This window comes from Leuresthes tenuis, unplaced genomic scaffold, assembly GCF_036924035.1.
Source record: "Leuresthes tenuis unplaced genomic scaffold, fLeuTen1.0.hap1 SCAF_17, whole genome shotgun sequence".
NCBI classification, from domain to species: Eukaryota; Metazoa; Chordata; class Actinopteri; order Atheriniformes; family Atherinopsidae; genus Leuresthes; species Leuresthes tenuis.
The window spans coordinates 4,673,412-4,701,231 of record NW_027325371.1 but is presented as its reverse complement, the minus strand read 5'-3'; the positions used below and the strand labels follow the sequence as shown (position 1 = coordinate 4,701,231).

The 27,820-nt window shown below is 38.7% G+C and overlaps 4 protein-coding genes across 4 annotated transcripts; 2 read left to right on the top strand and 2 right to left on the bottom strand.

Moving 5' to 3' along the window:
• Positions 1-186: 186 nt before the first annotated feature.
• arl5c (ADP-ribosylation factor-like 5C) lies at positions 187-3,055 on the bottom strand. The gene is made up of 6 exons (XM_072369346.1): positions 2,901-3,055; positions 2,448-2,508; positions 2,212-2,359; positions 1,705-1,788; positions 1,108-1,259; positions 187-938 (listed from the first exon to the last, which is right to left on the bottom strand). The coding sequence occupies exons 1-6, from the start codon at positions 2,944-2,946 to the stop codon at positions 890-892; spliced, it is 540 nt and encodes a 179-aa protein (XP_072225447.1). The 5' UTR covers positions 2,947-3,055; the 3' UTR covers positions 187-889.
• Positions 3,056-7,051: 3,996 nt separating this feature from the next.
• LOC140273101 (protein NATD1-like) lies at positions 7,052-8,451 on the top strand. The gene is made up of 3 exons (XM_072368622.1): positions 7,052-7,256; positions 7,862-7,980; positions 8,058-8,451. Exons 1-3 carry the CDS (start codon positions 7,103-7,105, stop codon positions 8,172-8,174), a joined length of 390 nt encoding a protein of 129 aa, XP_072224723.1. The 5' UTR covers positions 7,052-7,102; the 3' UTR covers positions 8,175-8,451.
• A 2,239-nt stretch (positions 8,452-10,690) lies between these two features.
• LOC140273416 (germ cell-specific gene 1-like protein) lies at positions 10,691-19,175 on the bottom strand. The gene is made up of 5 exons (XM_072368968.1): positions 18,637-19,175; positions 15,804-15,851; positions 13,031-13,183; positions 11,227-11,338; positions 10,691-11,022 (listed from the first exon to the last, which is right to left on the bottom strand). Exons 1-5 carry the CDS (start codon positions 18,938-18,940, stop codon positions 10,719-10,721), a joined length of 921 nt encoding a protein of 306 aa, XP_072225069.1. The 5' UTR covers positions 18,941-19,175; the 3' UTR covers positions 10,691-10,718.
• A 5,820-nt stretch (positions 19,176-24,995) lies between these two features.
• Positions 24,996-26,296, top strand: rcvrna (recoverin a). Its single transcript, XM_072368900.1, has 3 exons — positions 24,996-25,376; positions 25,836-25,947; positions 26,043-26,296. Exons 1-3 carry the CDS (start codon positions 24,996-24,998, stop codon positions 26,159-26,161), a joined length of 612 nt encoding a protein of 203 aa, XP_072225001.1. The 3' UTR covers positions 26,162-26,296.
• Positions 26,297-27,820: the final 1,524 nt, after the last annotated feature.

Sequence of the window (27,820 nt, the reverse complement as noted above, 5' to 3'; positions counted from 1 at the left end):
AATCGTGATATCTCGGGACTCAATAGGTCACATTTACTTCCAAAAATACATAATCACGGGCAATAATTATGGTCCAGTACTAAAATTACAAACAGAAAGAGAAACTAAAGGGCATAAAATTTATAGCGTCTCATGGTTTCACATAAAGTAAGACCTTCAGTAACACAGTAACAAAGGTAACACAGGTTGAAATAATTATATTTATTTAAAAAAATAATTACAATATACAGTATGTACATATTAAATACAACTCAAGCTCTTTTTTCCACTCAGGAAATTGCTGTAATATACAGAATATAATTGAGGAGCTTTAGACTTTTTCAAGGAAGATAAATTAATAAACATCTTTAATACAAAACTCCTATTGTTTGCTGGTATAAAATGTTATTCTATGGTTGTGGTGATCAGTGCACAGGTTCAGAGAAGGAAATGAGCTAAAGTTTAGTTTAGTTTAGCAACCTTTTCCGCTTTTGTAATTATTTAAATGACATTTCGCCAAGCTTTTGACATACGATAACCCAGTGAATTAAAAATGCAAAGTGGAATGTGACATAACCAGTCAGATAGGATGGCATAAACGTGACACGCTTGTACGCATGTCTTCGTAGCCAAAATGAGGAAACTTTGACAGATTATGCAGTTTTCAAAGAGCAAAATTAAATTCCTGAACCTTAAAATCATCCAGGTGTCTCTGCTGTTCATCTACCCTGAGGCTGAGACAGAAGTGAGGCAGATGTTTGCAGACTCCTACGCCCACACCACCACACCTATGGTGTGGGGGGGTACAGGCTCCATCATGAATGCTGTTACACTGGCGTAAAACACTATATATAACACTATATACGGAGGCAGGCTCAGTGTGAGGAAGTTTGATCCGACGGAGGGTGTTTTAGCTCGCTACAACCTTTGATTTCATCCAGTCCAGACTGGCAGGTAGTCTGTAGGGAGGGGGGGGACAGAGGGAAACATTTTGAGAAACCAGAAGTGATACGAAAGTTGTGCCTTCAGCAGAAGCTGTTGTTCTGAAAGACGTATTTTCAGTATAATGGCAGAAATGACTCATTCAAAGCGACAGTCGCAGACAGAAAGAATGAGGTGTGTGCTCACCCTTCTCCTGTTAGGGCGCAGCAGGCTTGAACATGCCACGAGTGGTTTGTTATGGAGTCCAGCGTGAGGTACTGTGAGATCTCTGCCGCTGTCATGGAGCCGTTTACGTCTTGTTTATTAGCCAGAACAAGAACGGCTGCATTCTGTAGATCCTGCGTCCAGACAAGAGGGGATGGGTTAAATTCAGAGGTGTCATTTTTCCACTGGAAACCCCAAAACATCAACAAACAGCAACCTCAGCAGAACATTTTTCTTTTTTTTTTAAAAGACGCTGACTCACACAGCGTAAAGAGGAAGCTTCCTCGTCACACTGTGTCACGGGTAATAATCTGGTTCTACATTTGTGGCGCAATTAGTCACGCCATTGTGTGTTTGAAACACCAAAACATAGATACCAGAGCATTGGACTCTTTGGAGAATGACAAAGGAGTTTTACGTCAAGGAAAATGATAAAATCTTCCACAGTGAATTCATGAAACAAGTCATTTTAAACCCTCTAGACCTGTATGACATACAGGTAAAACTCCATTGTGACAAATGCAGCGTACACCAACCGAGACATTTGTTGAATACAGGCAGAGGTGGTGGGTTTAATACCTCATGTGCGAGCATTCGGTGCAGCTCTTCTTTGGTTAAAGTAAGTCTTTCACGGTCAGTGCTGTCCACAACCAGAATGACTATCTGAAAAGACAGTTATATAGTGTACGTTACATAAAAACACATCATCAGAGAGTGCAGTGATACGAGAGAGCACAAGACCTCTGGTAATCCCCATCACAGACACAATGAGCATACTGTAAACTAATAACCACGGTTCAAGTTCCAAAAAGCCTTTATTAAATGTGCAACAGCTAGGTCAGTGTAATGCTTTCAGTTTCTATGTTTACACTCGTTTGAATCTGATTCGGAAGTTATGTAAATTACATTGTAATGATCAACCTAGATTTATTTTTTCTGTTTTTTGGGGGGAAACAAGAGCAATAAACCTTGATAATTATCAGTAAAATCAAAACTTTCATGTGCAAGCTTTGCACTGTGGTCAAAAACACATCAGCAAAGCCTTTATTATTCATTTTCAACCTGTGAAATGCAGCCAAGACTTACCTCTGTGTTGCAGTAGTACGAGTACCAGTTGGCTCGGAGACTGTCCTGCCCTCCGATATCCCAAACCATGAAGTGAGTGTTACGGACAGTGATCTCCTCCACGTTGCTTCCAATGGTGGGCGATGTGTGGACGGCCTCTTTGGTCAGACTGGACGAAAAACACATTCTGGCTTCAGTAAAACTGTCAGAACAGGCAATAAACTACAGATGCCACAGAAAGTAGTCAAATGACTTACAACTGGTAGAGGATGGTTGTCTTTCCGGCATTGTCCAAACCCACAATGATGACTTTGTGCTCTGCAGAAAAGAACAAAATGTTAAATATGGGGAGCCAAATCATGCTGAAGTTCAGCAAACGGGATGAGTTACATAATTTGTGTCACCTCAAACATGACCAGATAGTTTGCACACTGATAAGATAAAGACAGGTACGTGGATGTTCTGTTCTGAACACATTGTTATGTCACAACACAGCAGTACTGCAAGTGCAGCATTTACTTTAAAGAAAAGTTTAACTGATTTGGCAGTAAATGAGCTCAAATATGGGAATAAAAGAAAAGCGTCTTTGTGAAGTGATTCAACATTACAAGCCATTTGTTTTCACATGTTTGATCATATTAAGGTTTAAAGAATAGTAAAGTAAGAAAATACAATATAAACGTGACACGGAAAACTAAGTTTTACTGTACCTGCGTCCCCGAACACAGCCATCATCTTGGTCAGAAGGAATCCCATCAGTAACAAGTGCGTGAGAAGTGAGCGATGACTACAAAACAAATCCAGAAACTGTGACTGAAAAAGTCAAACTTTAGTGTCTGTCCTCAGCTGCCTGACTGACAATCTCTATTTATATCAGTGTCTCCTTCGTTGTGGTGTTTGTGGGAGGCGCTTCTAACGGAGAGTCCTTTGGAACTCACTGATTTGTGCGTTCAGGTGCTGTGGGAAATGTTGGCGTTTGAAAAGTTGACAAATTAACACGGTAAACATTAACAGGTATGAGGGGAGAAATGAGTGGCAGCAACCAGGGAAATATGACGAAACGACATTGGCTCCCGGTAGGTATAAAGTACCAGACTTTTTTATACAAGCCCGTGAAGAGAACTCTTATATCTGTGTCTGAAACACCTATAGGTGACAGAAGTTTTGATAGGGTTGTGCAATCAGTGATCTTTTTCAAATCATTCTTTAAAATGTAGTTTAAGAGAGAGCCTTTGCTGATTTTATTTGTTTTACTTTTTTGCGTTTTTATATTACACCGGTTATAGTCGTATGATTTAATCTTGTTCCTGTGTTTTTATACATTACACATGTATTGCTTTATTTTATACAGATGATTATTATTAAAATGGATAGTTTTAATGCTTCTCATTAATATTGCAGCCGTATTTTTCTGCGTTCCTTTGCCCTGTTTAGTTACAGTCAGATCTTTATCGCATCAAAACTTAAAGGACATTTAGGCAACCAGAATCAAAACAATCTGAAATGCCCCTGAACGTGCCGTTAATTGTTAAATCTCCGAGCTCGGCCAGGAGTACCCTTAACGCAGCTTACGATGCGACGTCTCTTCTATCGACAGGAGCGGACTGATGACGCAACTGGTGACATACGTACGTTTCCAGCCCTTATTTGGAAAGGGAAACGAACTAGTTTATCGTCCTTTCTGTGTTTGAGGAACTACTGTAAAAGACAAGTCGAAAGCAAAACTCGGAAGGTTATCAAATAAAAACCCAAACAGAATTCCCCGGGATTTTTATGAAGCAGTCCAGGTTTTTCCAAGAACTTACCGGACGGTTAAAGTATTACAAATGTTTCAATATCAAGGGTCATTCTGGATATAAAATAACTGACAAAGCATCTAACCCACCATGTAATGAAAGGAATTATCTAATCCAAATAAGCAGCTGTGTTTTTGTGCTATTTCAACTCAGTTAAAACTTTTTTAATGTTTATTATATTTACAGCCCCATGTTTCTAAGCGTGTTTTAAAGAAGAAAAGTCTCTTTTTTAGCACTCCAATTTGACAACAAAGTAATAAATCCTTTATTATATCCTTAAGCGCAGCTCAAACACATTTATTTACCTCCATTAGAGCTTTTACACGATAAATATGAAAGTGAAATCTACATTTTTACTCGCTGCATTTAGTTTACAGCTACAGTTACTTTTCTATTCTCACAAGATAAATAATATATTGATCAGTGTCTGATGTAATGGGCTTGTTGATGCTATAATAGCAATACGAAAGGGATCATAATAGACAACGAGCACTTTTCATGCTACATAAGAACACATATGTTTTAATGTCACTTAGTTTGAATGCAGGACTTTTACTTTTAACGAGCTAAAATCAAACTATTAGAATGGTAGGGTCCTAAAAGGTGTGTTGTGTTGCTTGTTTGGTCTCCCTAACTTCAGTCCTCTGTTGTTTGACATCATGGTCGGACCTTTTAACCTCATGAAACAACAGTCAGATGTAAGGCTCACGGTTCGATTGTCAGACGCTAACCATGAAAGGGACATTTCCTCGGGTGGAGATGTCATAACAAGAATACAGAGCGAGAAGAAATAAAAACCACATCCTCTAGTTTCTAACTCTGATAACTCACTAAGTTTCCTTGCTGAAAGAAAAACATGACTAATGTAAATCTGAATTTAAAAGGAGAGTTTTTGATTACATTTTTTTCCTGTCAATGCAGATGAAGAAGCAATAAAGAGACTAATATCCAAGCAGAAAGTTTTCCCCTTGAGGGCAAGTTGATCTGCAAACAGTCTATTCTTTGTTTTGCAGGTTTACACCCATCAAAGCACCATGACCAGACAGGTTGTACCAGCAGGAAGGGATCATTCCTGGCGTTGAAAGCATTGATGTAACAGTCTAAGCTGTTCTCCCAGACACTTGGATGTGCTATCCTACAACTTTTCTCTCTGTGCTTTGAGATTTGGCCTATGAAATACATACATGCATTGGATTAATGACTTTTATATATATATATATATATTCATGTTATTGAGACGCCTGTGGAATTAAACCCAGAAGCTTCACAACTTTAAGCGGTTTCCCAACCTCCTGATCTATCTTGTCACGCTTTTGATTTAACTTCTGGTCACCTGGTCTTATCTTTAAATGTCCTACTATAGACATATATATATATATAAATAAATATATATTCAGTCATGAGTTCTTCCAATGGCAAGCATCCCCTTAATTCTGTATCTCGAGGTCTAATTCTTAGTCTTCCAAAGCAAAGAATCGAAGACATCTCCTCTGCAACTGTAAACCTCTGTAAAACTCTCTGTCAGCCTGAGCTATCTTGCCACACAGAAGAACAACAACCTTTTGAGTTGATTTCTTTCCAAACTGTGTGCTACGGAGCTTTTTTTCACCTGACTGGGGATTGATCCCAAGACTTCAAAACACCCAAGAAGCAATCCAACACCTGGAGCTAACGGGTCGGATGCACAAACTCTTAAAGTTTCCTAAAGTTCTTAAAAGCTTCCAAGTTTCAAACCAGTGCTCAGAAAGGCTTCAGACAGACACTAAACCCTGCAGCCACAGAGCCATTGACAGTTAAAGAGATATCCAGGTGGTGACTTCCGTGTCTGATCAAAGCTCAAAAGAGGATTTCGGTGTTTTCAGCTGTTCACCCTCACACAAAAATGCTTTTTTACTTCCTTGAAGCCCTTTTGACAAACATGTTGAGTGTGTCACGTTTGTTTTTATCTGTCTCTTTATTTCAGAGTCTGTTCCTTGTTGGGTGTCTTTTTTTGCTCCAACTTTACAGCTTGTTGGATATCCAGGTACATTTTCTTCTGAGTTAAGCACACACGTTATTATTTCTAAGATATATCCGGCAGGTTTTAGAGAACATGTGAGAGGGGCAGCATAAGACTGCAAAAGTTAGCTGAGAGTGCTATAAAATAAACACTCTGTGGTGTCATGGTCTGTGTTTTCTAATGTTCTATTTTCATGTAATATTTTGTATGTACAAACTTTGTTTTATTGCTCATCGCTGTAGTCTTGTGACTTGATGGGTTGGCTGTCACTAGCTGCTCAGAGGCACAATTGTTGGTATATTGTTGGTCTAAAAAGCAATGCTGTTGGGAACTAAAAACACCTTTGACATGAAATAATCTGCATCAGAGACAACTCCTATAGGAAGCCCACAGAATGCAGTGAGGTCCCAGTTATTTCATGGGATGTTGAGATTCATGTGAATGAGATTGATGTGAAGGTTGCATATGTGCTGATTATGACCTGTAAGTGTGGTGGTGTTTTGTTGGAACCCTTGGAAAATGGATGATTTTATTGGCTCTCAGTGGGATTTTCTGGGATGAATAAAAGTTAAAACAAGAGGTAGAGTCTTACAAAAGATTGTGTGAGCAACTAGTTTAAAAATGTAAAACAAATTTGTGTGTTTCATAGACTGCGGGACCTAAAATCATAGAGCAATCTTCTGGCAGCCCTGTATTAAGCAGAAGTAATTCTGGAAATCACTGGAACACTTGTGAGAAACATCAGTGTTTTCTCTGGGTCTGAGCTGTTAAAGAAGGAGTGAGACCAGTTGTAAAACTGTCCTGTTGCCTGACCAATCACAATATGTGATTACTTTTTGGAAATATTGGACACTGCCTATATTGAGAGCACATTTACTTGGTATTGATAAGTATTCTGTCTAATACTAAGTAAAAATCAACACTGTGAATTAACCGGTAATGTGTATCAAACCCTTGTGTTAAACCTAACTTTGAAACAAGTTGAAAATACAAACATTAAATGGCCCCAAAGTTTAATTAAATCCCAAGTGTTGTTGTTATTTAGCGCCCTCTGGTGGACATAATAAGGAACGACTGCGCGTCTACATGCAGTTGTGTTCAGGTTGTATCGTATTAAATGGCCTTCAAAATGACTTCAAGACTTTCCGAGTTCACTCGCAGGATGTGGTCCTGTCAGACCGCCTTCAGAGCTCTAAGCTGCGAAGGAAGGCTCACAGTGGAACATGACCGACATAATCGGCGCTTCACCGTCACTCCGGGCAGCGGCGCGGGTAAGCTCGCAGCCGGAGTTATGGCTCTGTTGCCGGTGTAGATTCTGTAAGAGAGCCCGGCGTTCACTCGTGGCCTGTTGAAACTTTGTTATTTTGCAATTGATCATCTTATTTCCAAAGGTTGTATTCTATTTGAGCTGTTTATTTACATTTCAGTCACAAATGGAGAGTATTATTCGATTATTTATTGATCATTTAACGCACGGCCAAATTTAATTTAGAAAACTGGGATTTTGAAGGTGACTTTGGCTGTGATCAACTGCTGTTTAACCTCCGTCAGTGATATATATTTTAGACGAACTGTGTCAACTTAACTAACACTTCGGCATATTTTATTATCGACACATGCAACCCATTTAATAGATTTTTAACAAACCTTATCACAGTAGTCGTCGTTGTGTGGTATTGTTTATGGTTTATTTGTCAATTAAACAGAATAAGCTGGAACTGGACGTTACAGTACTAAATTATTTTTGCAGTTTTAGCAGCTGTTTTTTTGGGAATAACAGCTGTGCTCCTCTGTAAACCACAACAGTTTGTAATCCTCTTTAGGATCCCAGTCATATTAAATGTGGTGTGAAGCCCTTTTGGTTTTCTGTCCACAGGGGCCAGTGAATGTGCGGTGCTGCACTACAGATTCACGGGGGAGAAGGAGGTGGACCTGCTGTCCACGTTTGTACCTGAGACGTTTCGAGGCCAAGGTGTTGCAGCGCTGCTGTCACAGGTATGGGTCTCATAAGTCAGCTGGTTTCTGTAAAGTCACTTTGAAATTCTTTAATATTTTGAATGCTCCTTTTTCAGGCTGCCATGGACTTTTTGGTGGAAGAGAACCTTAAGGCTCGTGTTTCCTGTTGGTACATCAATAAATACATTGACGAGCACCCCGGACAGCCGTATAAAGACCGTGTTATCAGTTGACTGCAGCTTGTTTGTCCACCATAAGCCAAACTGCTACCTCGCATCGACCAACACATATATGACATAGCTTGAACAGGCTAAATGAATGATTTAAAATGAGATCTGAATGTAATCGGTGTATTTAATTGTATAGTTATATAATCATTCTTGAAAAGTTTCTTCCAGTAATAAAACTATTTTCTCCATGTGATGTGAGAAAATGTAATTTTTTTTGTATCAGATTGTATTTTTTATTTTTTTTTATGTTTGTAATTATTTCTTGCCAATTTGATTAATAAAACTGAATTATATTGATGTCTCATAAATCGTCATTCACGCTGCACGTGTAGCACATGGTGGTGGTATAAAATAAGCAGGTCTGCAAACCCATATAACGATCAATCGGTAACAAGGTGCTTAAAATGTAGGGACTGCTTTTACTTTGATACTTAAAGGCATTCTTCATCTTCCATATAAACCAAAATGAGTAAACATAAAGTTAAAATACAATGTTTTATATTCCTGAATAATACATTAGTGTGTAAATGTAATTCCACCACAATCCATCCAATATCGGTCACATTGAGGAAAGATTCAGAAGATGACCACAGTGTAAAGGTTACAGTCCCATTTCTAAAGTTGGGATGTTAAAGAATGCAGTTTTTAAATGATTTAAATTAGTATAACAAATACATATCAAATGTTGAACCTGAGAAACTTTGTCATTACTGAAATATTTCAACCCTAAACCTAACCAAGTTCTACTAATAAACTGTTTAATCACTAAAGCTAAGTATTTTATTTTCCCTAAACTTAACTGAGCACTACTAATTCCTAAATGTAACCAGGTTCTTTTAATTCCCGCACTTAATCAGGTAATTTAAATCCTTAACCAAACACGACACATTCCTAAACTTAACCAAACATGACATATTCCTAAACCAAATAGTTTTAATGACTGAACTTAATCTAGCACTTTGAATCATAACCTTAACCAAGTACTTCTAATCCCTAAACATAACCAAGTATGTTTATTTCTTAACGCTAACTATTTTAAATCCCTAAACTTAACCAAATCGTTTAATTCCTAACCATAACCAAGTAGTTTTAATGAGTAAGCTTAATCTAGTACTTTTAATACATAACCTTAACCAAGTACTATTAATTACTAAATGTTTAAAACTCAAAGCTAACAAAGCACTTTAAATCCCTAAACTTAGCCAAGTAGTTTTTTGGCACTGGTGGCCTTTTATTGGAAAGTTGCTTGAAAGGAAATCAGGACAGTTGTTGTACGTCACACTGTGGTCATTTTTGACAGTAATTTTGTGTCAGTGGTTGTTGGTGAGTCACCGAGCCGTGTGTGGTTGTTTCATGCTTGGCTCTCTGCTGTGTTTTGTGTGCTGTCACGGTTATTTTGTGTCATTCAGCAGTCTTCATCTGTCCTTGTGGCTGTTTTGCATTTCTCAGCAGTTTTTGGTGATTCATTAGCCCTTGTGGCTGTCTAATGTCACTTTTTGTTAACCTGAAATGTCTGCTTGGTTGTTTTAGATCATATTTTTGGCATCTTTGTGGTTGTTTGTGTCTCTGTTGTTATTAGGATATTTTTGTCATAGCAAAATATCACTTGTTGTCATTTTATACCAATTTGTGGTTATTTTACACCACTTTTTGTGTGTATCTTTATGACTCTTTGCTTGTTGTGTCACTTTGTGTCACATTTGATTTTACACTTTGTATTTTTGCATCTTTATGATTGTTTTGCATTTCTCTGTGTTTATTTATGGAATTTTTTCATTCTTTAATATCACTTTCTCATCGGTTTATGAAAATGTATTGTTATTTTGCGCCTGTCAGAGGTATTGTTTGTGTCTTTGTTATAATTTGTGAGCTGTCATTGTCATTTTGTGTTGGTTTCTGGTAATTTTTTATGTCCCTGTGGCTGCTCACATCACATTGTGGTCTTTATGTCTTTCTATGTATGTCCATAATTTGCATTTTTGCATCTTTGTGGTTGTTTGTGTATTCACGTTTGTATTTCATCATTACTCCGTGGTCAATTTATATGTTTTATGTGGCTGTTCTGCGCTTCATTGTGGCTTTTTGGTGTCTCTCTGCCAGTTAAACGATACATCCATGATTGTACAGTGTGGCACTGATTTCCGTGAGACTGCTTCCAGTTAAAATGTTCCTCTGACTGCTTAGTCAGCAAGCCTTGTCCTCAAGACAAATTCTGATGGATCTTGGATAAAAGAAGGCAGATTCAGATGAGGCTAAAGCAGATATTATGAAGGATGTATCCCTCAGCAGTAGAATGCTCAGCCTGCAGTCTGCCACAGCTTAATGTGAAGATGCTGAAAATACAGCCCCCTGCCGCACGAAAAGACTTGATTAAAAGCATGTTGTTTGAAAGTCGACCATGTTAGATTATTGGAAGGAAAAGAATTTTCCCTCTCGATATAGATTTGATGTGAGGCAAAGAAAACAACAAACAAATGTTTGGTTCAGCTATTTTAATCTAGGAGCACGACTCAGTCTCGGTACAGGATTGGGATGCCAGCTCCATTTTTAACAATACGCCTCTACTTGTTGCTCTGGTACATTGTCCATTTCGACCACGTATGGTGTTCCTGTGGACGGCTTGTGGCCGTTAACGGGCAGTTCTGGCAGGATCTCTGTGTCAGCTGGCACAGAGGTCAGGTACATGTGCCACATCTGATCAGGGAGATCCAGGTCTATCATCTTCTGCTTGATCAACAGGTTCTTCTCGATGTTCCGCCGCTTGTATTTAAACTCTATGATGGTCTTTGTGTACCTGTTCAGGGCTGTCACTGCAGAGCCCATGCAGCTGCCAAAAGAGCTCCACGCTAAGCTGAGAGAGAATGGATGAAAACATGGTTATAATGCAGTTCTCACGCACTACTTAGATGAAAAGGACGTTAAATCTTTTAATCTAAATTATTCAAATATTAACAGTGAGTACACAAATGAAAAAATGGAGAAAAATTAGTACAGTTTGGACTGATCTAACCAGCTGGTTTGGCAGATTTTTTCATAAGACATGAAAAGGACTTACGCATAAGACCAGCTGTAGTCCCAAGTCTTGGGCCTCCAGTCCTCTGGCCCTATGGAGACAGCCAGATGGAATGAGGTGGTAAACATCATGTGGGCTACCATCCCACAAAGGCCTGTGAAAAAAGCAAAAAGATCTGTTAGTATTATGCACTAAAATGCATATTAGTTCCAACACACTGGACCTAAACTGCTAAATTCCAACTTGATACAATCATCAAATACATTAGAAACGTTAGGAAGGAGGCTCTGCTGCACAATCTCTCTTGCCATGTAGAACATGCCAGGTCTGTTTTAAAGAGACATTTCCAATTAATAAGCAAATAAAACCGAAAACTATTAAAACCGAGATGTCTGTAATCCTCGGCTGTGTTCAAACTGTCCACTCACACACCTTATAGTGTACTATGTAGTAACTTTGCCATTTTGTAGTGATTTATACTATATAGGTCACCACAAACTCTTCATCTAATACACAACAGTGGAAACAAACCATCATGCACTGCGGCCTGGAGTCAGTAGCAATGGAGCCACGTGGAGCGTGCTAACCATAAAGTCCACAGTCTTTATCGCCCTAACTGATGAGCATTATAACAGCTTGAATTTGACAGTAAAAATTTGAATGTGAGCTAAACATTCGAGGCTGGTGTGCCTCTTAAAACAGTATGTGGATTTTGATGCAACTGACTGCTTTTTATTTGAGATTATTGTGTTTTTTTCCCAATGCAATCAAGGCTTCTGTGGGTGGAAGCAGTAAAAAAAATGTGTTTTATGTCAGTGTTGATATGATATAACAGGCTACACAATAATAATGACTTTTGTTTTACTTCAAAACGATATTTGGTTTTATGTTATTGACATTCTTTGAATCAAAACAGGCAATTCTCTTTTTGTGGTCACACCGTGAACAATAAGTATTATTTCATTAGTAAAGTTTGTTAGCAAATTAGACTGTAGATTAAAAAGTGAGTCAAATGTTAGTTTTATACCAGTTTAGTTTGGGTAAAAAAATCTAGCTAATACAAGAAATCATTTAACCTACAAGTTTTTATAGAAACTGAGTCTAAAAAGAAGCTTTACGTTGTGAAAATGAATGCATTTAATGCAGTAAAAGCGCCTTTGACCCTTAGGTGTGGATCCTAAATTACTTATAAATGGGAAACCCCTCTCCTAATACATTATGATTGCAAAACAAGGGCTTATATCAGCTTTGAAGGCCTGGAACATTACTTAATCCACAGTTGGTGAGAGCAATAGCCTGGCTGATTCTGGCCCTCCCTGAGCCAGCAGTCAGCCTTACTACAGTTGCTTTCCTTGGGATTAACTCGAAACAGCAGGGGGGAAGGGAGTCAGGGGCTGTGCGAGTAGAGTGGGTGGAAGAGAGCTCCTCTGGGCAGGTCTTGGCACAGCCCAAAACCACTGCCCTGATTCCAATCTGATTAGTCTACAAACCAACAAATCCTCAGAGGCAGTGAGTGGGTACAGTGCAGTTAGCTGCTCTGTGTGCTTGACTGTCAGCCTCATCTCTTTCAGCCATCATGACCTGCTGCCCTGCTCCCTCTCTTATTCAAACATTACTGCTAAAGTGGGCAACCACAGGGGATAGCATGGCAAAAGACTTGTTGGCATTAAGTGTTAAAATCCCCTCAGTTATACGTACAAAAATGACATATTTAACGCATAAATCAGTTGATATACAGCCGTATAAATGACAGAAAAACAGCATGAAGGCAACCAAATGTTTCAGGTGTAGGCTTAGAATAAAAACAAGGAATAAAAGATCTTTTCAGAGCTCAGTTTGTAGTTACCTGAGAGAACAGTGCACATGGCGGCGAAGGCACTGATTTTCAGCTTGTTCATGATACTAAAGCAAGGACACAGCTCCAGGACCATCAGAACCCCACCTATGAGGAGCAGGCTGACGTACAGGGTTTCCCCCACTACACACAACCACAGCACCCCTGTGGACATGGAAAACAGAACAAGAGCACAGATATGAATAATACTGTCCTCGTTTAAACTTGTGAATGATGGATAATCCTACTTGTTGTTAGGCAGAAATGCATCAGGGTACTCCAGGTCTGCTGATGTTAAATCTGGAGATCTGAAGTCGATCATCCAGAGTCCTCGAATTAAATAAAACCAGACAACAGCCTCTTATGGATGCGGATCATGATTTGTCCATTCTGACACCCATCAGTACCCCTCAGTGTCACATTCAGGGTAACAGTCAGTAACTTTAATTAGACATTATGATGTTAAACACTAGAAAAAACACATCAGTGTATTAGTCTGACCAAACCAGACCATTGAAATGCATGAAAACATGTTAGTCCAACTGAAATCAAATAGAAACAAGCTTCTTAAACCCAGTCTAACACACCCAATAATGAGATGTAGACACTCAGCCAGACTCAAATGGGTCTAGACACTCTGAGCATGCTTCATGTTCCCAATAAAGCTGCTTTCATTCACATATTTTTCTGTTCCTTTTGTCATGTGGCTAAACGCGTCAGAATTTGTGACTGAAAAATCAGCAACGTGTCAACTCGCGGTCACTTAAAGCATTTCCAGACTGTCGCTCTGCTCTAATAAAATCCTGATTTTATAACTGCAGCTTCATCTGACAAAATCCCCTTTTCAGTAACTTAAAGACAACGTCCGTGTAGTGAATTCGGCTACAGTTACATGTACAATGGTCTCCTATAAAGAAAGTTAGATCAGAGAGTTTTGAACGTTTTCTCACACTGATCACAGGGGTGTCAGACATACTTTGAACCATCTGGGAAATGATACTGACGAGGTAACCATGGCGTCACTCATTAGTTTATTTTGCATTTGACTGTTACAACCTTGACATGTTTGGAACCAGAAATAACCATATTTGGACAAATGGTTGAATCATCTTTTGAACTATGGAATTATTTTCATAAAGAATTAATGCTAATGCTAATGCTAACAACACGATCACAATGTCGTTGAAATGATGTAGAGCCACCACCATTGACACTGCACTTTAAGCCACCATCATTGACTATCATTGACTGTTGCCATGCCTAAACCCACTTGTAACCAACTGGCAGCCTTGTCTCGAATCAGAGTCTTGTACTCTGATTGATTCAAACTTGTATGTTCTGGTCATATATGGATCAGATTTGTTCCCTTGTGACCACCGTAACACCTCTTGCAAGAATCCAATTCCTAGACCCAATCAAACAATAACTGAAAAGAATCAAGTGAAATGAATAAAAAAGAAAAGAAAACTTTAGTATACAATATGACCCCATACCTACCCTTATCATCGAGATCTGCTGGAGAGCCAGTGTTTAATGTGTCACAACTGGCCAACTTTAGTAATATCACAGTGAAACCGTGGCTGTTTAACATGGAATATTAAACTAAAGGTAATGAAAACAACTATTCTTAATTTCATGCAGTTCTTCACTGATGAAAGCATGGCTGTTATTATTATTATGTTGCATGTTGTTGTCTCAAGTCATTGTGGACTTGAGACGACTACTTTTATAAGTTATAAACTAATCCTTCAAGCTTTTTGTGGCTGTATCACAGTAACTGGACTGGATCCGAGGGAGGGGCGTGCACGACAAAGCAGGTTGAACTTTGTTGTACAGTCAAGATACAAAACTTTAAGTCATATTACAACACGGGTTAAAGACTCCGCAGTGTGGAAAATATTCAAAATATTTCCAAGAGGGGCAAGCGAGAACACCAGCATCTAGAGCATTAGCTTCGGACTGAGAGGCTAACTTCAGCTGGCTTCTCACAAAAAAACAATAAACCTAACCCAAAACATTACATTTAGATTAATTTGTAATCCAGTAAAATATACATTGCCTCATTCTCTTAAAATGTACATTCATACTGGCTAATGATATGATTATATATACTTACAGAATGCTTATTAACATACAATAATATGTGTTAAAGAACAGTTAATAGAGATTTAACAATAAGCCTTGGTTTTTATGGTCTTTTAATAGTAGTTTATTGTAGTCTTAAAAACAAAAATAGCAAACTGTTAATGGCCAAAAAAGGTCATTTCAATCTTAATGAAAGGATGGAAACGCTGATTAAAGGTTTAACAATCACATAAAGGTAAATTCTGTTATTATGTTTTTATGAACAGCCTGAAGAACCTCGAAGCTTTTGTTAATAATAAAGTTTCTTTTAGCTTATGAGCTTCCGAAGGACGCCGACTTTCACCAAACTGTTCTCGGTGAGTAGATGAACGTATTTCATGCCAGAAATAAGGTCTAGAAAGGTCTTTTTAAGGTCTTAGAAATACTGGAGTTGTGTGCTGCTTGGTGTCACTATATCCAACATATTTTACCCAACGCATGCTGTGAGTGAATCAACATTATCACCACAAGTTAAATAATGCTGCATATATCTATGTCAATATGCACTACTGATGTTGTAAGTGTGTGTTTGCAGGATACCAAATGTGTTAACAATGTTTGCAATGTTACCTTAAAGATTGCTGAAGGGACAGGTTTGGGAAAAAGCCCTCTATTTATGTGTAGTTATGTAAATATTTAGTGTTCAGTGTCAGGAGTTTACCTCTTTCATGTTCCGGCGCGATGTCGGCAAAGTTTCGACAGTCGAACCCTGTGAAAAAACACAGAAGCGTAACTTTCCTGGAGGAAAATAATCACATTGTAGTAGTGATTATGGAGAAAGGCTTTTTTTTTTTTACTGGATTGATTAAAGCAATATTATTTAAAGTAATTTCTACGAAAATGTAAAGTTTGTTTACTGAGTCTTACTGTTCAATCAATGAGATAAAAAAATCCCATAATTAGGGGAACAACAGTATTTATTTAAAAAATACAATCCAAGTTTTCCACAGTCAGTAATTTTAGAGAAAAAAGTAAAAAGTAACACAATTAGCTATGAGGATATTTTAAAAGAAGTTGTTATTCTTCAAAAAATCTTTATTTTTCCCCCCAAAAAGTAATAATTATAGGAAAAAAGTCCAAATATTAACAAATGTCACAACATTACATTACAAAAGTCAAATTTAAAGTTTACTATAGGGAAAGTCATACAATTTTTAAGAATACAGACATTAAATATTGAGAAGCTCCCTTCATGTTTCACTCATATATCCTGAATATATCCTAACTTTTGGTCGTTAGCATTGAAGTTACTTTAGCACTCTGGCCCAAGAAGAAAATGGACAATAAAATGGAGAATCCTGTATTCTCTGTGCTCCAAAGGGAATAAAATCTTTTATGAGATCTGCAGATCCCTGCATTGTGTTTTTATTTCAGGAATCTGGGTTTAAATTCTTTCCATTCCTTTTCTTTGCCCCGAATTGATTAAGAATTTCTCACCATCATACAAGCCTGGGCATCAGTTTTTGTCTATGAAAGGCGCTTGTTGCTGCTTGTTCTGTTTTATCATCTGCTTTACAACCGAATGTTGAGTGTTTATATTCTCTTTATCTTTACATTTATTTACACATCAGGGTGTGGGTGTAGGATTATATCCAGATGATACAAACGCCCCACATGGTCAAAATAACTAGAAAGGAGAAGGGAGAGCGGCTGTATCTGAAGAGAAATACATAAACATTTGCCAGTCTCAGTAGAAGATCTCATCCACACTCAGCTGAAGGGAATGTTGAGATTTTCCATCAACCTTTTGAAGAATAGATGCAATTATGGCCGACCATTACCATTTAAATTGGGATTGTTGAACAAAAATACCCTTTGCTGACATTTTCTTTTTATTTCAGGCTGTCAATCTGGGTATTGTATGATTAAACATTCAGCTGAAAAACACTTAAAATAAATAAGAGTATTTCTTTTTAGAAGGAAAAAGGCTCTGACTAGGAAGTGGATACAACCTGACACACAATACAAAGATTAACTTCGTCTTCAAAGCTGCAAACTAAAACTTTTAAAATAAATTGGTCACTATGGGTTTGCATGGAAAGCAGATCTAACCCTAAAATAGAAGCTAAAAATATATATATTTTCATATGGATGTTACTTATTTAGGTAAAGCTATCAAATCTATAAAAAAAAAACGAGAACATTTTGACGTAATAGTCCGTCCACATAGAGAAAAAGTTTGACAGAAAGTCATGATATGAAACATTCAAAGTCCTACCCATTGATAACAAGGTATCCTCGAGCTCCATTACATTAGATGGTTTTCCTCAGCTGAAATGCCTCTGGTGATATATTTCTTAATCTTGTGAGTACAATATCATTTTCAAAACAAACACAGTGGCATCAATCAGGAGTATCTCGTTAAAACGCACACCTAAGAGATCTTTGCTCATAACAGACAGTTAACAAGGAGCTTTTAGATCAGATGTGCAAACAGTGAAGATGACGTAGACGCCATAGTTGGTCAAATGGAAAACCAGGGATTATTTTAATGGGTAAAAGTCACTGGGTCATGTGAAATAGTTGCCTTTATCCAGCTTGTAAACATAAAGATGATTAACATGACACCCTGCAATAAAATGAGATCAAATGAGACCTCCAGACACCTAAAAATACTAATGTTGCATCTATGAATAACAGCCAATACGATGCATTGATTAGTGTCATATTTTATTCATATTAGCTCAGAAATAATTAGAAAACATGGTGGATTATTGTCTTCAAGGTGCAGAGCCCCTGTATTCATGATTGGTTATTTATCTTTAAATTGTGCACACAGCACTGGAGGAAATAAAATCCCACGAGCACCTCAGGGCCTCAGTGGGGAGCTGATCCTTTAACAGACTTCTTTTACTTTCTTTTACTCTGTCTTATTAGGTCAGCTGACATGTAAGGCGAGATAAATGTTTTTTTAATCTAGAAGCTTCGCAAGTTAAAAACTGAATCTCACAAGAATCACTTTCTATAACGCTGAAGGAATACCACCTTCTACCTCTCTCTATATATAAATATGTATATATTCAATATATTTCAGTGCTTATTGTACTTTGACTTCCACCACATGCTTCCTCTGTTGCAGCCAATCTGCTTCTCAAATGCCTACAAATGATTTCCTGATTAAAAACATGACTGATAGGAAAAACTGTAGTTTAGCTTTATTTTCAGTTTGATGAGATTTGGCTTAAATTAAAAACTCCAGGCAACATGTAGGACATTTTTGTGGCTGCATACTGCAGCATTATTCAACACTAATCCTCTGTTTATTTATATTTCTGTGCATGCAAACTTGATTTTTTTTCTCTTATAACCCAACAACTCTAACAATTCATCACCAGTACATGCGTCTGTTTGGGCTGCAGAAAGTTAAATATCTGTAAACAGCAGTTTATAAGCTACAGCTTAACATCACAGGTTGATCACACTTCCTGTCTTTGAATACCTACAACTGCTGCAGCTTCACTCATCTGCATTTGAAGATCTCACATTCATCTTACCTTTCATATCCAAGGCCTGCTCGCAGGAGAAAAATATCCCCGTGTGGAACTTCCTCATAAGAAACTTCTCCTCTCCAGTCTCGAAGATGTACTGTACCTGTCGGCTGTCGTTGATATTGGAGCTGTTGAACTGAATGCAGAACCACCGTTTCATCTTCACCGGCGGCCCCGTGCAGAAGGGCTTTGCCACCTTCCTGGTCCCCTCACACCAGTAGCTGGTGCTCACTGCCAGAACTGCAAAAGCTATCGCCACAAAGTTGAGGGTAATTGCCAGGGAAGCCCGCTGCCCCCGCTCTAGCCTCATGGTCGAGGCCAGGCCAGAGCAGATGAAATGAAAAGGCAACTAATCCCGACTTTCAATATGTAGCCACGGTGTTTTGCCTCCCGGCAGATATGTCAAATCTTCATAATCTTGCTGCGTTTGTGGCTCCTTGGGTGAGAATTGTGAATGTTTGTCTGCCAGATCTTCTGATGTGATGCCACCTTGTTTAAAGGACTCCTTCTCTGCACATCCACAGAAGCAACAGAAATCCATGGCAGTCTCCGTCTTCCTCTGCTTCATTTGAACTCTGACACTCTTCCCCCTGTGCTGTATGTACAAGCCCATCGCTCCTCCCCTTCATCCAGTCTTTTCATGCAATATCATCCATTACAAATGGCAAATTATGGCCCAGACCTCCTCTGAGAATAACGTGAGCTAAGATTTTAATCCCAAACAAGGCTCTCGCTACTTACTGCTTTTTCCGCATTTGCAAATTGATTACAGCAACTGACAGAAGATCAAGTCCCTGTTTTACTGACACCAGTGACATAATCTACACAGTCTGATATGAAAATCCATCCTCGGTATTTGGCTTCTAATGTGGTATTCACAAATGAAAACTCACAGAGGTACATGGAGGAGTTCACAGATGTTAGAAGGAAAAATTTTAGCCATTTATCGGGCTTGAAGGACAAGAGATCATCAGATGAATTGATCAGCCTAAGAGAAGATATGGATATATAGGTATATTTGAATGTAAAATACCTATATATTTGATGGAAATGTTTGTATAAAAAGTTACTGATTGATTAAATCATATTACTGCCAGTTAACCTAATGAGTTTCAACATGTTCCTCCTACTGTTTCCCACTTAGTTTTGCAGCCTTTTGTTCAAATATTCCTGCTGATATTTGTCATGAAATAGTAAAACATCTCACTTCCAGTGTTTGATATGTTTTCTTTGTTCTATTGTGAATGAAATATTGTCCTTTTGAATGTGAAAACCCTTGCTTTCTGTTTTTATTTACATTTTCCCAACTTGTTTGGGCTTACGGGTTGTATATGTTCAGCATGAAGCAGTATTGATGAGGGATGTTTTCAGAATTGAGTGGGAATCGGACATAGATTTGATATGAATTAGAGCAGGAAATCTCTGTGACTCCACTCCATTATTCTCAGAAAGACCATCTGTACACTAATCAGGGGGAGTGAATGAAGCTAACAAGATTATAATGACTCGTGGGAAGAGTTGATTTCCCAAAAGAAGTTGAATCTTTTTAAATTGGAGTCAGAGATGTTTTAGAGCCACTGCCTATCGTGGTTTTCTCCCTTTAAAGGCATTTCCACGTCAGCTTGTCCATCATTTATACTGTCAGTTGTATCAGAGAGGCATCTTTTCACCTGCGTGTGTGAGGATGTTTAACTTTTATGCATTTTTATTCATTTATGACGGCTTTACAGTTGTACCTGTGGATGCAAAGTTTGTCACTTATTCATAGTGTTTATAATTTAATAAGTTTGTTTACGTGTGTGACCTTCATCTGACTTTTCCAAATGAGGGGTCTTATGTTTATCCTTTTTCCTGTCCTCTGCAACTCACAGCTGACCCAGCTTAAAGGATCTGAGATGCTGATTCATCCCCTCATTCATAACAATTTGTCAATCTAAAATGCACACAAGTCAAAAGACAATCAGCACTCCAGGATTATTTTGATTTAGGTCCACAAAAGCTATGTTCAACCCATGTCGGCACAGTTTGTTCTATGTTAAAGGGGAACTCCGGTATTTTTAAAGACCTTATTTCTGGCACGACATACGTTTATCTAGTCACCAAGAACAGTTTGGTGAAAGTCGGCGTCCTTCGGAAGCTATTTAGAAAACCTGCAATCAGCGTATATCTATATAACGGAGTTAATGGGGCAGGGACGATGCAGCCTCTAAATAAGGCATTATCTGTCTTTATTTCACCAATACTTTAAGACGAATGAATGAATGAACGTGTACTATAGCTCTGTTAGCTCATAGCTGCTGTTATGTGGCTACTTGCGGCTATAGGAGAGCTAACAGAAGGATTTCTACACAGGCACTCTACTGGGACCACTTCATCGACAGGCACAGCTCATTCACTCAGTGTTAAAACAATAGTAGCAGACTACTTGGCTGTCAGTTTCCTCAACAGAAAAGTGCAAAACTCCAAAATTAGCTGCAGTTCTCAGACGAGTTTTGTGCAGAAACAATTGCAAAGAGACGTCTTTTCTTTGTATTTGCGTGATGACCATGATGCAACGTTAGCGAATTCCTCTTTAAACTTAATTTTGCAGGCACAAGTTGTAGCATCTGAGCAATTTCCCTAAAAGTAAAGAGATTATTCTGAACATTAGCTTCCATGTAATAAAGGATATAAACACAGGATGAGAGAGTCCAGCGCTACATCTGATGAAGTAGTAAGCCGGTTGTACAGGGAATATTACATAATACTACCTGCAGGAGTATACGACTGACAGATGTGAGGTTCGAATGATTGTATTTAATTCTGAGATTGGGATGTTTGATGTTTTGTGGCCTGTATAACAAAAACTAAATGAGTATGTAAAAGTATGTGATGATATTTAAAAGGTTGAAGAATTGGATTTGGGGTTTTCTAAGCTGGTTTTGTAAAGGTCGATACGCAGAGCTGCAGAAAGATTCTGCCAGATTAGGTACAGTTGTTACACAAACTCGGAGGATTGTTTTTTCTAGTTTTTCTATGTAAAAATGAAGAGGAAAAATGAAATAAAACTACATTGATTGTCATTTAAATCACCCTAGCTGATGGTACTGCTTGCACTGGATGCTGCAGGATTATAATCAGCTGTTTTCTGCTGTGTCAGACATAAGCAGTGACCTCTTGGTCCCTGACGCATACTGTAAGAGAGATTACTGTGGATTAATGCACAATACCTTACGCAGTATATCCCCATCTATATATCAGTTTATTTCATTATATATTGTAAATAAATACTCAAAAGAAGGACTCCGGTCAGTGTAATATGGAGAACTAATATGACCATCCAGCGTTGAGGGAGGCTGCAGATTATCCCAGTTGACAGTGGGTGAGAGGTCACCCGTCTCCTGCTAACACCCACACTGTAGCTTCAGCGTTTGACAGACTTTTGTTTACAACATCCAAATAATTTCCAGACTTTAAACATCTTTAATGTTAAAATCTGTAGATTATGGGTGGAAACACCCAACCTTCATGTGGGAGACCCAAGTTTAGGTCCCATCCTGACCACTGTTAGGGTCTCTGGGTTTCCTTCCTTCCTCTTGTGTGTGTTTCTTCTCCTTCCAGGCTGTTAAAAGTCCTTCTCTGCTCTCCTCTCACGACCAGTTCCCCTGCAGTTAATGCGGTAATATTGAGGCCTGTACATTGCTGATACTAGCTTCTGCTCAGGGTCCCTGTGCCACTTCCAGATCTCCCCTGGAAGAGGTTGGTGAGAAGTCGTGACCAGGACCCACTCTGTCCCACCATCGCTGCTGCCTCCGCAGCCATGGATATGTAAACATGCGATCCAAATGTCTCATTGCAATAAAAAACTTTGAAAGTTGTGCTGGATGGCACACAAAAGAATAAAGATTTTGTCTTTGTCAGCATGAATACACAGTTTTCTGTTCTGGGTTAATGCTTCACAATTTTCCATTAGCCCAAGTTGGAAGAAAACTAGCAGATGCAGCAGAAACCATATTGGATAAATGTTATCCGAAGTGTACTTTGATCTCTAAGTTCAAGTCTTATCTGTTTCAGTACTTATAGAGATTCCTTTTTGTAGACATATCTTATATAACAAAGAGCTTTTTTTGCAGACATTTTATTGTCTCTTATCTGACAGAAGTGATGAATATGAGCTTGTGTCTTTATTTATTACCCATCAGGCCTAACTCTTATCTTGTTTTTTAGTTACCTTCACTTGCTGTGGTTTTGGCATCACTGCAGCAGATGGTCTTGAAATCTGGCCAGAGATAATTACGATGGAGATGCAGATAATCTAATTTCATTGTGGATGAGCAGTCGATGTAACGAGGGGTTGCGAAACGACCCCTAAAGTTGAGTCAGCCGCCCCCGCATCCCTCACTGCCCTGTTCTTTCTGGCCAATATCCTGGCCTCGTTTTAACGTGTTAGTCCGCTGTATCTGACTGAACAAACATGTTACATAACTTTGATTTAAAACAGCCGAGGGAGAAAAAAAAGCCCCTCATTTTTAAGGTTTAGCTTGACATATATTTATCCCAAACAAATAAATAACAAAACATATCCCGATTGTAGCTTGCAATCTGTCCAAAGCTGTTGTGGCGAAGAGTTGAGTCTACAACAGCCTATGAATTATATGAATAATTTCCCCAGAATGCAGCAAAAGACTTTTTCAAGCTTATTTTTGTGGGGGACACCTGAAAATTCAACCATTTAAGGAAATGCAAGAAAACAAGTTTCTCCAAGGCTTTTAAAGCCTATTTTCCTGAGAACTGACTGAAGTTAAGACAAGAGACATTCCTGCCAAAATCTTTTATTTTGGGACATAAATCAAGATAGAACACCATAATAAAAGGTTTTCTGTATGAGGACATAATAAGAAATCATCTGGTCCTTCTCAGGTTTTAAAATTAGGTAAATACAACCTTATATGAAAAACGTGTGACATATTACAGTGTATCATTGTTCCGTTAATCAAAACTAAAACACCCTTATTGCTTATATTGGAATTAAGAGGGTAAGTAGCAGCAAGGTGCTAGGAACTTGACGAATTGATTGAAAGTAAGTAATTGAGTAAGTGTGAGCACCTCTATCAAAGCAGAAGTTTTGTCAGTTTTCAGGTGTGTATTAACACGCTGCCAAGGAGGAAAGACATCAGCAATGATCTTAGAGAAGCAACTGTTGCTGCCCATTAATCTGGGAAGGGTTATAAGGCCATTTCCAAACTATCTGGAGTCCATCATTCTACAGAGAGAAAGATTATTCACAAGTGGAAAACATTCAGGACAGCTGTCAATCTTCCCAGGAGTGGACGTCCCAGCAAGTTCACCCCAAGGTGAAAAAGCCCAGAGCTACATCTCAGACTCTACAGGCCTCAGTTAGCATGTTAAAGGTTAAAGTTCATGACAGCACAGTTAGAAAAAGACTGAACAAGGATGGCTTGTTTGGAAGGGCTGCAGGAGAAAGCCTCTTCTCTCTAAAAAGAACATGGCAGCACAGCTTAGGTTTGCAAAGCTGCATCTGAACAAAGCCCAAGACTTCTGGAACAATGTCCTTTGGACAGACCAGAGCAAAGTGGAGATGTTTGGTCCTAATGCACAGCAGCAAGTTTGGAGGAAACCAAACACAGCATATCAGCACAAACACCTCATACCAGCTGTCAAGCACGGTGGTGGAGGGCTGATGATCTGGGCTGGTTCTGCAGCCACAGGACCTGGGCACCTTGCAGTCATTGAGTCCACCATGAACTCCTCTGGATACCAAAGTATTCTAGAGTCAGATGTGAGGCCATCTGTCCCACAGCTAAAGCTGGGCTGAAACTGGCTCATCAACAGGACAAAGATCCCAAACACAGCAGCAGATCTACAGCAGAATGTGTGAAAAAGAAAAGAATCAAGGTGTTGCAATGGTCCAGTCAGAGTCCAGACCTCAGCCTGACTGAAATGCTGTGAAGAGCTGTGCAGAAACCAATGATGCAAACCTCAATGAGCTGAAGCAACGCTGCAGAGAAGAGTGTTTTTTGTTCAATAAACAATGGCAAGTTGTAATGCTGCATGTGTTCATCTGAGGTCGTATTTACCTTCTTTTAGACCATGAAAGAACCTGATGATTTTAATTAGAAGACTTCTATATGCAGAGCATTTGAGCTTCTGTTGGAACCTCCAGTATTTAACCATGTTGTTCAAAAAGGTGTCAGAACACTGTGACGCGGTTATCCTCTTAAAGGCAGCTGCCTGGATTTAGTCACTGATGACCATAATCTCATTTAGCAGCGAGGCAGAGAAACGCCAACAAGCTCTGCAGAAGTTTAAACCTCAAACGCAGGACAGGAAGAAGAAGGACAGAGATTTCCACCAGTTCGAGAAGGATGGGGAATTCGAAGAGCAGCGCTTTGTCAAAGGAACTCCTGGACGACCTGAAATCCAACACCAAATATTCAGAGACCGAGCTCTGCACCTGGTACCAGTCTTTCCTGAAAGAATGTCCATCGGGGAAGATCACCAAGGAGCAGTTTGAAGGCATCTACGCCAGCTTCTTCCCAGGTGCAGACCCCACAGCATACGCACGGCATGTATTCAGGAGTTTTGACACCAATGCAGATGGAACTTTGGACTTTAAGGAGTACATTGTTGCGCTGCACCTCACCTCTGGAGGAAAGACTCTGCAGAAGCTGGAGTGGGCCTTTGCCCTGTATGACGTCGACGGCAACGGAACCATTAGCAAAAGTGAAATCCAAGAGATCGTTAGGGTACTTATACTTTATTCTTATTGTCATATCAGAAGCATAAACGATGACTACATACATGATTCTATGTTTCTATGTTTCTCCATCGCTTCCACAACACGTCTAAACATTTGAAATAACAGATGTTGTGCTGAGATTGTGTTTAATTAATCTTCTGCTTCACAGATCATTTTCCTTCTTGTTTATTACGATTTCTCCCATGAAAAAATCTTTAAAGAAAACTGTGTTTAGCAGCTAAACAGTGAGTCGATGATGCAGAATTAGGAGATATAGGAGTCATATTTAACAAATGTGCTGCATATTCACCTGATAAATAGATTACTGTTATTACTGAGTTATTTTCCTGTGATTTCTTCAATGTTTGATGCCCTACTTTAAATCCAACGCAAGCGAATAACTTTAAGCTAATAACTTTAAGCTAATAACTTATCATTCATCTTAAAAGCACGTTCTTCTCTGCAGTCAATATTCAACATGATCCCTACTGATGATCAGGGGAACCTCCCCGAAGATGAAAACACGCCGGAGAAGAGGGCTGAAAAAATCTGGGCATTTTTCGGGAAGAAGGAAAATGGTAATTTAAACTTCTCCCCCTCATGTAACATAGCTTTAACAGAAAGAGATTCTACACTTTCACAATCACTCCTGCTCTTTTTTGCTAATTCGCAGATAAAATCTCAGAGGGAGAATTCATTCAGGGCGTGATGGACAACAAGGACATCCTGCGTTTGATACAATACGACGAACCCCAGAAAATTAAAGACAAACTGAAAGAGAAGAAACAATAATACACATGGTTTATAGACTGTTTCATTATCTGTCGTCATTTTAACCCGGTCTGTTTGCTTGTCTGTTTGAGCTACATTTCTTTCTTTGTGGTGTTGTTTTGGCAACCAGCCGAACGGTGTTTTACTTGACTTTGTACCCAGAAAGTCATTGTTTTTGTCATTGCAGAAAATACAAGAACAACTGCGGAGAAGGTCTTTGTATGAGTGTCGCTGCACGGTTTTAGATGTTAAACTTTTGGCTAGCTGACGGGCATAAAGAAAATCCAATGGAAGAGTTTGTGTGGGGAAGTCCCACGTTTAATGTATTTATTCAGGAGCTTTTCCGAACCAAGTTGTTCCTAAAGTCTGTTACAGTGATTCATGACTCCTGCACCTGCCACCTTGAGTCTTCGTCTGCCAGCCTTTACGTGACAGACCTATTTACTCTCTCCTACCTGGCAGCATCCCAGCATGTTTTTTCACACTCGATTCGCTCATTAAGTTAATTGAGAAGAAGTCAGGACAAGAGCTCCTTATGAAGGGAATTAGACTCAGGATAACAATCCACCTGTGTCAGCCAATCCGATTAAGAGCTGAAGGTCAGTTGAGACACACAACCTCTTTACTCGGGTGTTCAGTCAGGATAATAGGGGCTTGACACGGGACAATACACTCCTTGAGCATGCTCCTTTAGTTTTGTGTATATTTCACACTGTGCTACTCTAATCTGTCTTATTGCCACTTTTTTTGTCAATAGTTTGAACTGTTCTTGGGTAGTTTAACTGAAACAATACTGGACTAAACATTTTAAGACAGGAATGTGCAATGACAATGTTTAGACATTAAAACCTTTGCCTTCAATGACAGTTGATGAATAATAAATGACAAAGAAGGAAAGCAATGTCTCCTGCTTATGCTGATTATTTATGTTTTTGGCTACATTTAAAATTCATTAAGTATTCATTGCTTTTACTTTAAGGTACTGTGTGTGCTTGAAGCCAACAACATGTTAACTGCTTGATATTACTCATAAATATTTGTTGAACTCGCCTTTAAAGAACAGTATGAAAATGATCTGTGTGGCTAAAGCAGGTTAGAGAATGAGGGAGCCCTAAAGCCAACAAACGGGGTTCTGGTTCGCAAACATTACAGGATATATTTTCATCATTTGAAAGTTCTTGTTGACGTTATAATGAAATAAGGATAAAATGCTTCTTCATAGCTCAATACTTCATACTATACTAACATCTGGATGCAGAGTTGAATAAAGACTTGTGGAAAATGTAATCTGGCAATATTTCTGAATCCCTCCTCCCTGTTTATATTCGTTAGTTATATTTTACAACACATTTAACAGAAATTACACAGACTGTACAAGACACCTTAAACTGTTAATTGTCAGGATTAGCATTATTAAGTCTGATTTAAAACTTTTATCATCACGATTCAAAGCATGGAGACATTTTGAGCTGTTGACAGATTTATTGATATAAATGATATAATTGATATATCAAAATAACAATGTAATCAATCCCAAACTGAGCCAGCTGTCCAATTTGTAGGTGAGTAAATGCATGGACACATTACTGAGTGTTACAGTAAATAAAAATCTGCATATTAGATGCACATATTTATGTTGTCTGCGTAGTTTTGAGATTGAAGTCTTAAAACATGAGATTA

Bases quoted from the DNA above. Each gene is read 5' to 3' on its own strand.
- arl5c (XM_072369346.1), bottom strand. From the start codon at position 2,946: ATGGGATTCCTTCTGACCAAGATGATGGCTGTGTTCGGGGACGCAG. The intron at 2,509-2,900 runs GTACAGTAAAAC...TCTTTTCTGCAG, and splicing joins GGCTGTGTTCGGGGACGCAG to AGCACAAAGTCATCATTGTG. The intron at 939-1,107 runs GTGAGCACACAC...CCCTCCCTACAG, and splicing joins TGCGCCCTAACAGGAGAAGG to ACTACCTGCCAGTCTGGACT.
- LOC140273101 (XM_072368622.1), top strand. From the start codon at position 7,103: ATGGCCTTCAAAATGACTTCAAGACTTTCCGAGTTCACTCGCAGGATG. The intron at 7,257-7,861 runs GTAAGCTCGCAG...TTCTGTCCACAG, and splicing joins CACTCCGGGCAGCGGCGCGG to GGGCCAGTGAATGTGCGGTG. The intron at 7,981-8,057 runs GTATGGGTCTCA...CTCCTTTTTCAG, and splicing joins TTGCAGCGCTGCTGTCACAG to GCTGCCATGGACTTTTTGGT.
- LOC140273416 (XM_072368968.1), bottom strand. From the start codon at position 18,940: ATGAGGCTAGAGCGGGGGCAGCGGGCTTCCCTGGCAATTACCCTCAAC. The intron at 11,339-13,030 runs GTAACTACAAAC...CTTTTTTCACAG, and splicing joins CATGTGCACTGTTCTCTCAG to GCCTTTGTGGGATGGTAGCC. The intron at 11,023-11,226 runs GTAAGTCCTTTT...ATTCTCTCTCAG, and splicing joins GACTACAGCTGGTCTTATGC to CTTAGCGTGGAGCTCTTTTG.
- rcvrna (XM_072368900.1), top strand. From the start codon at position 24,996: ATGGGGAATTCGAAGAGCAGCGCTTTGTCAAAGGAACTCCTGGACGAC. The intron at 25,377-25,835 runs GTACTTATACTT...TCTTCTCTGCAG, and splicing joins AAATCCAAGAGATCGTTAGG to TCAATATTCAACATGATCCC. The intron at 25,948-26,042 runs GTAATTTAAACT...GCTAATTCGCAG, and splicing joins TTTCGGGAAGAAGGAAAATG to ATAAAATCTCAGAGGGAGAA.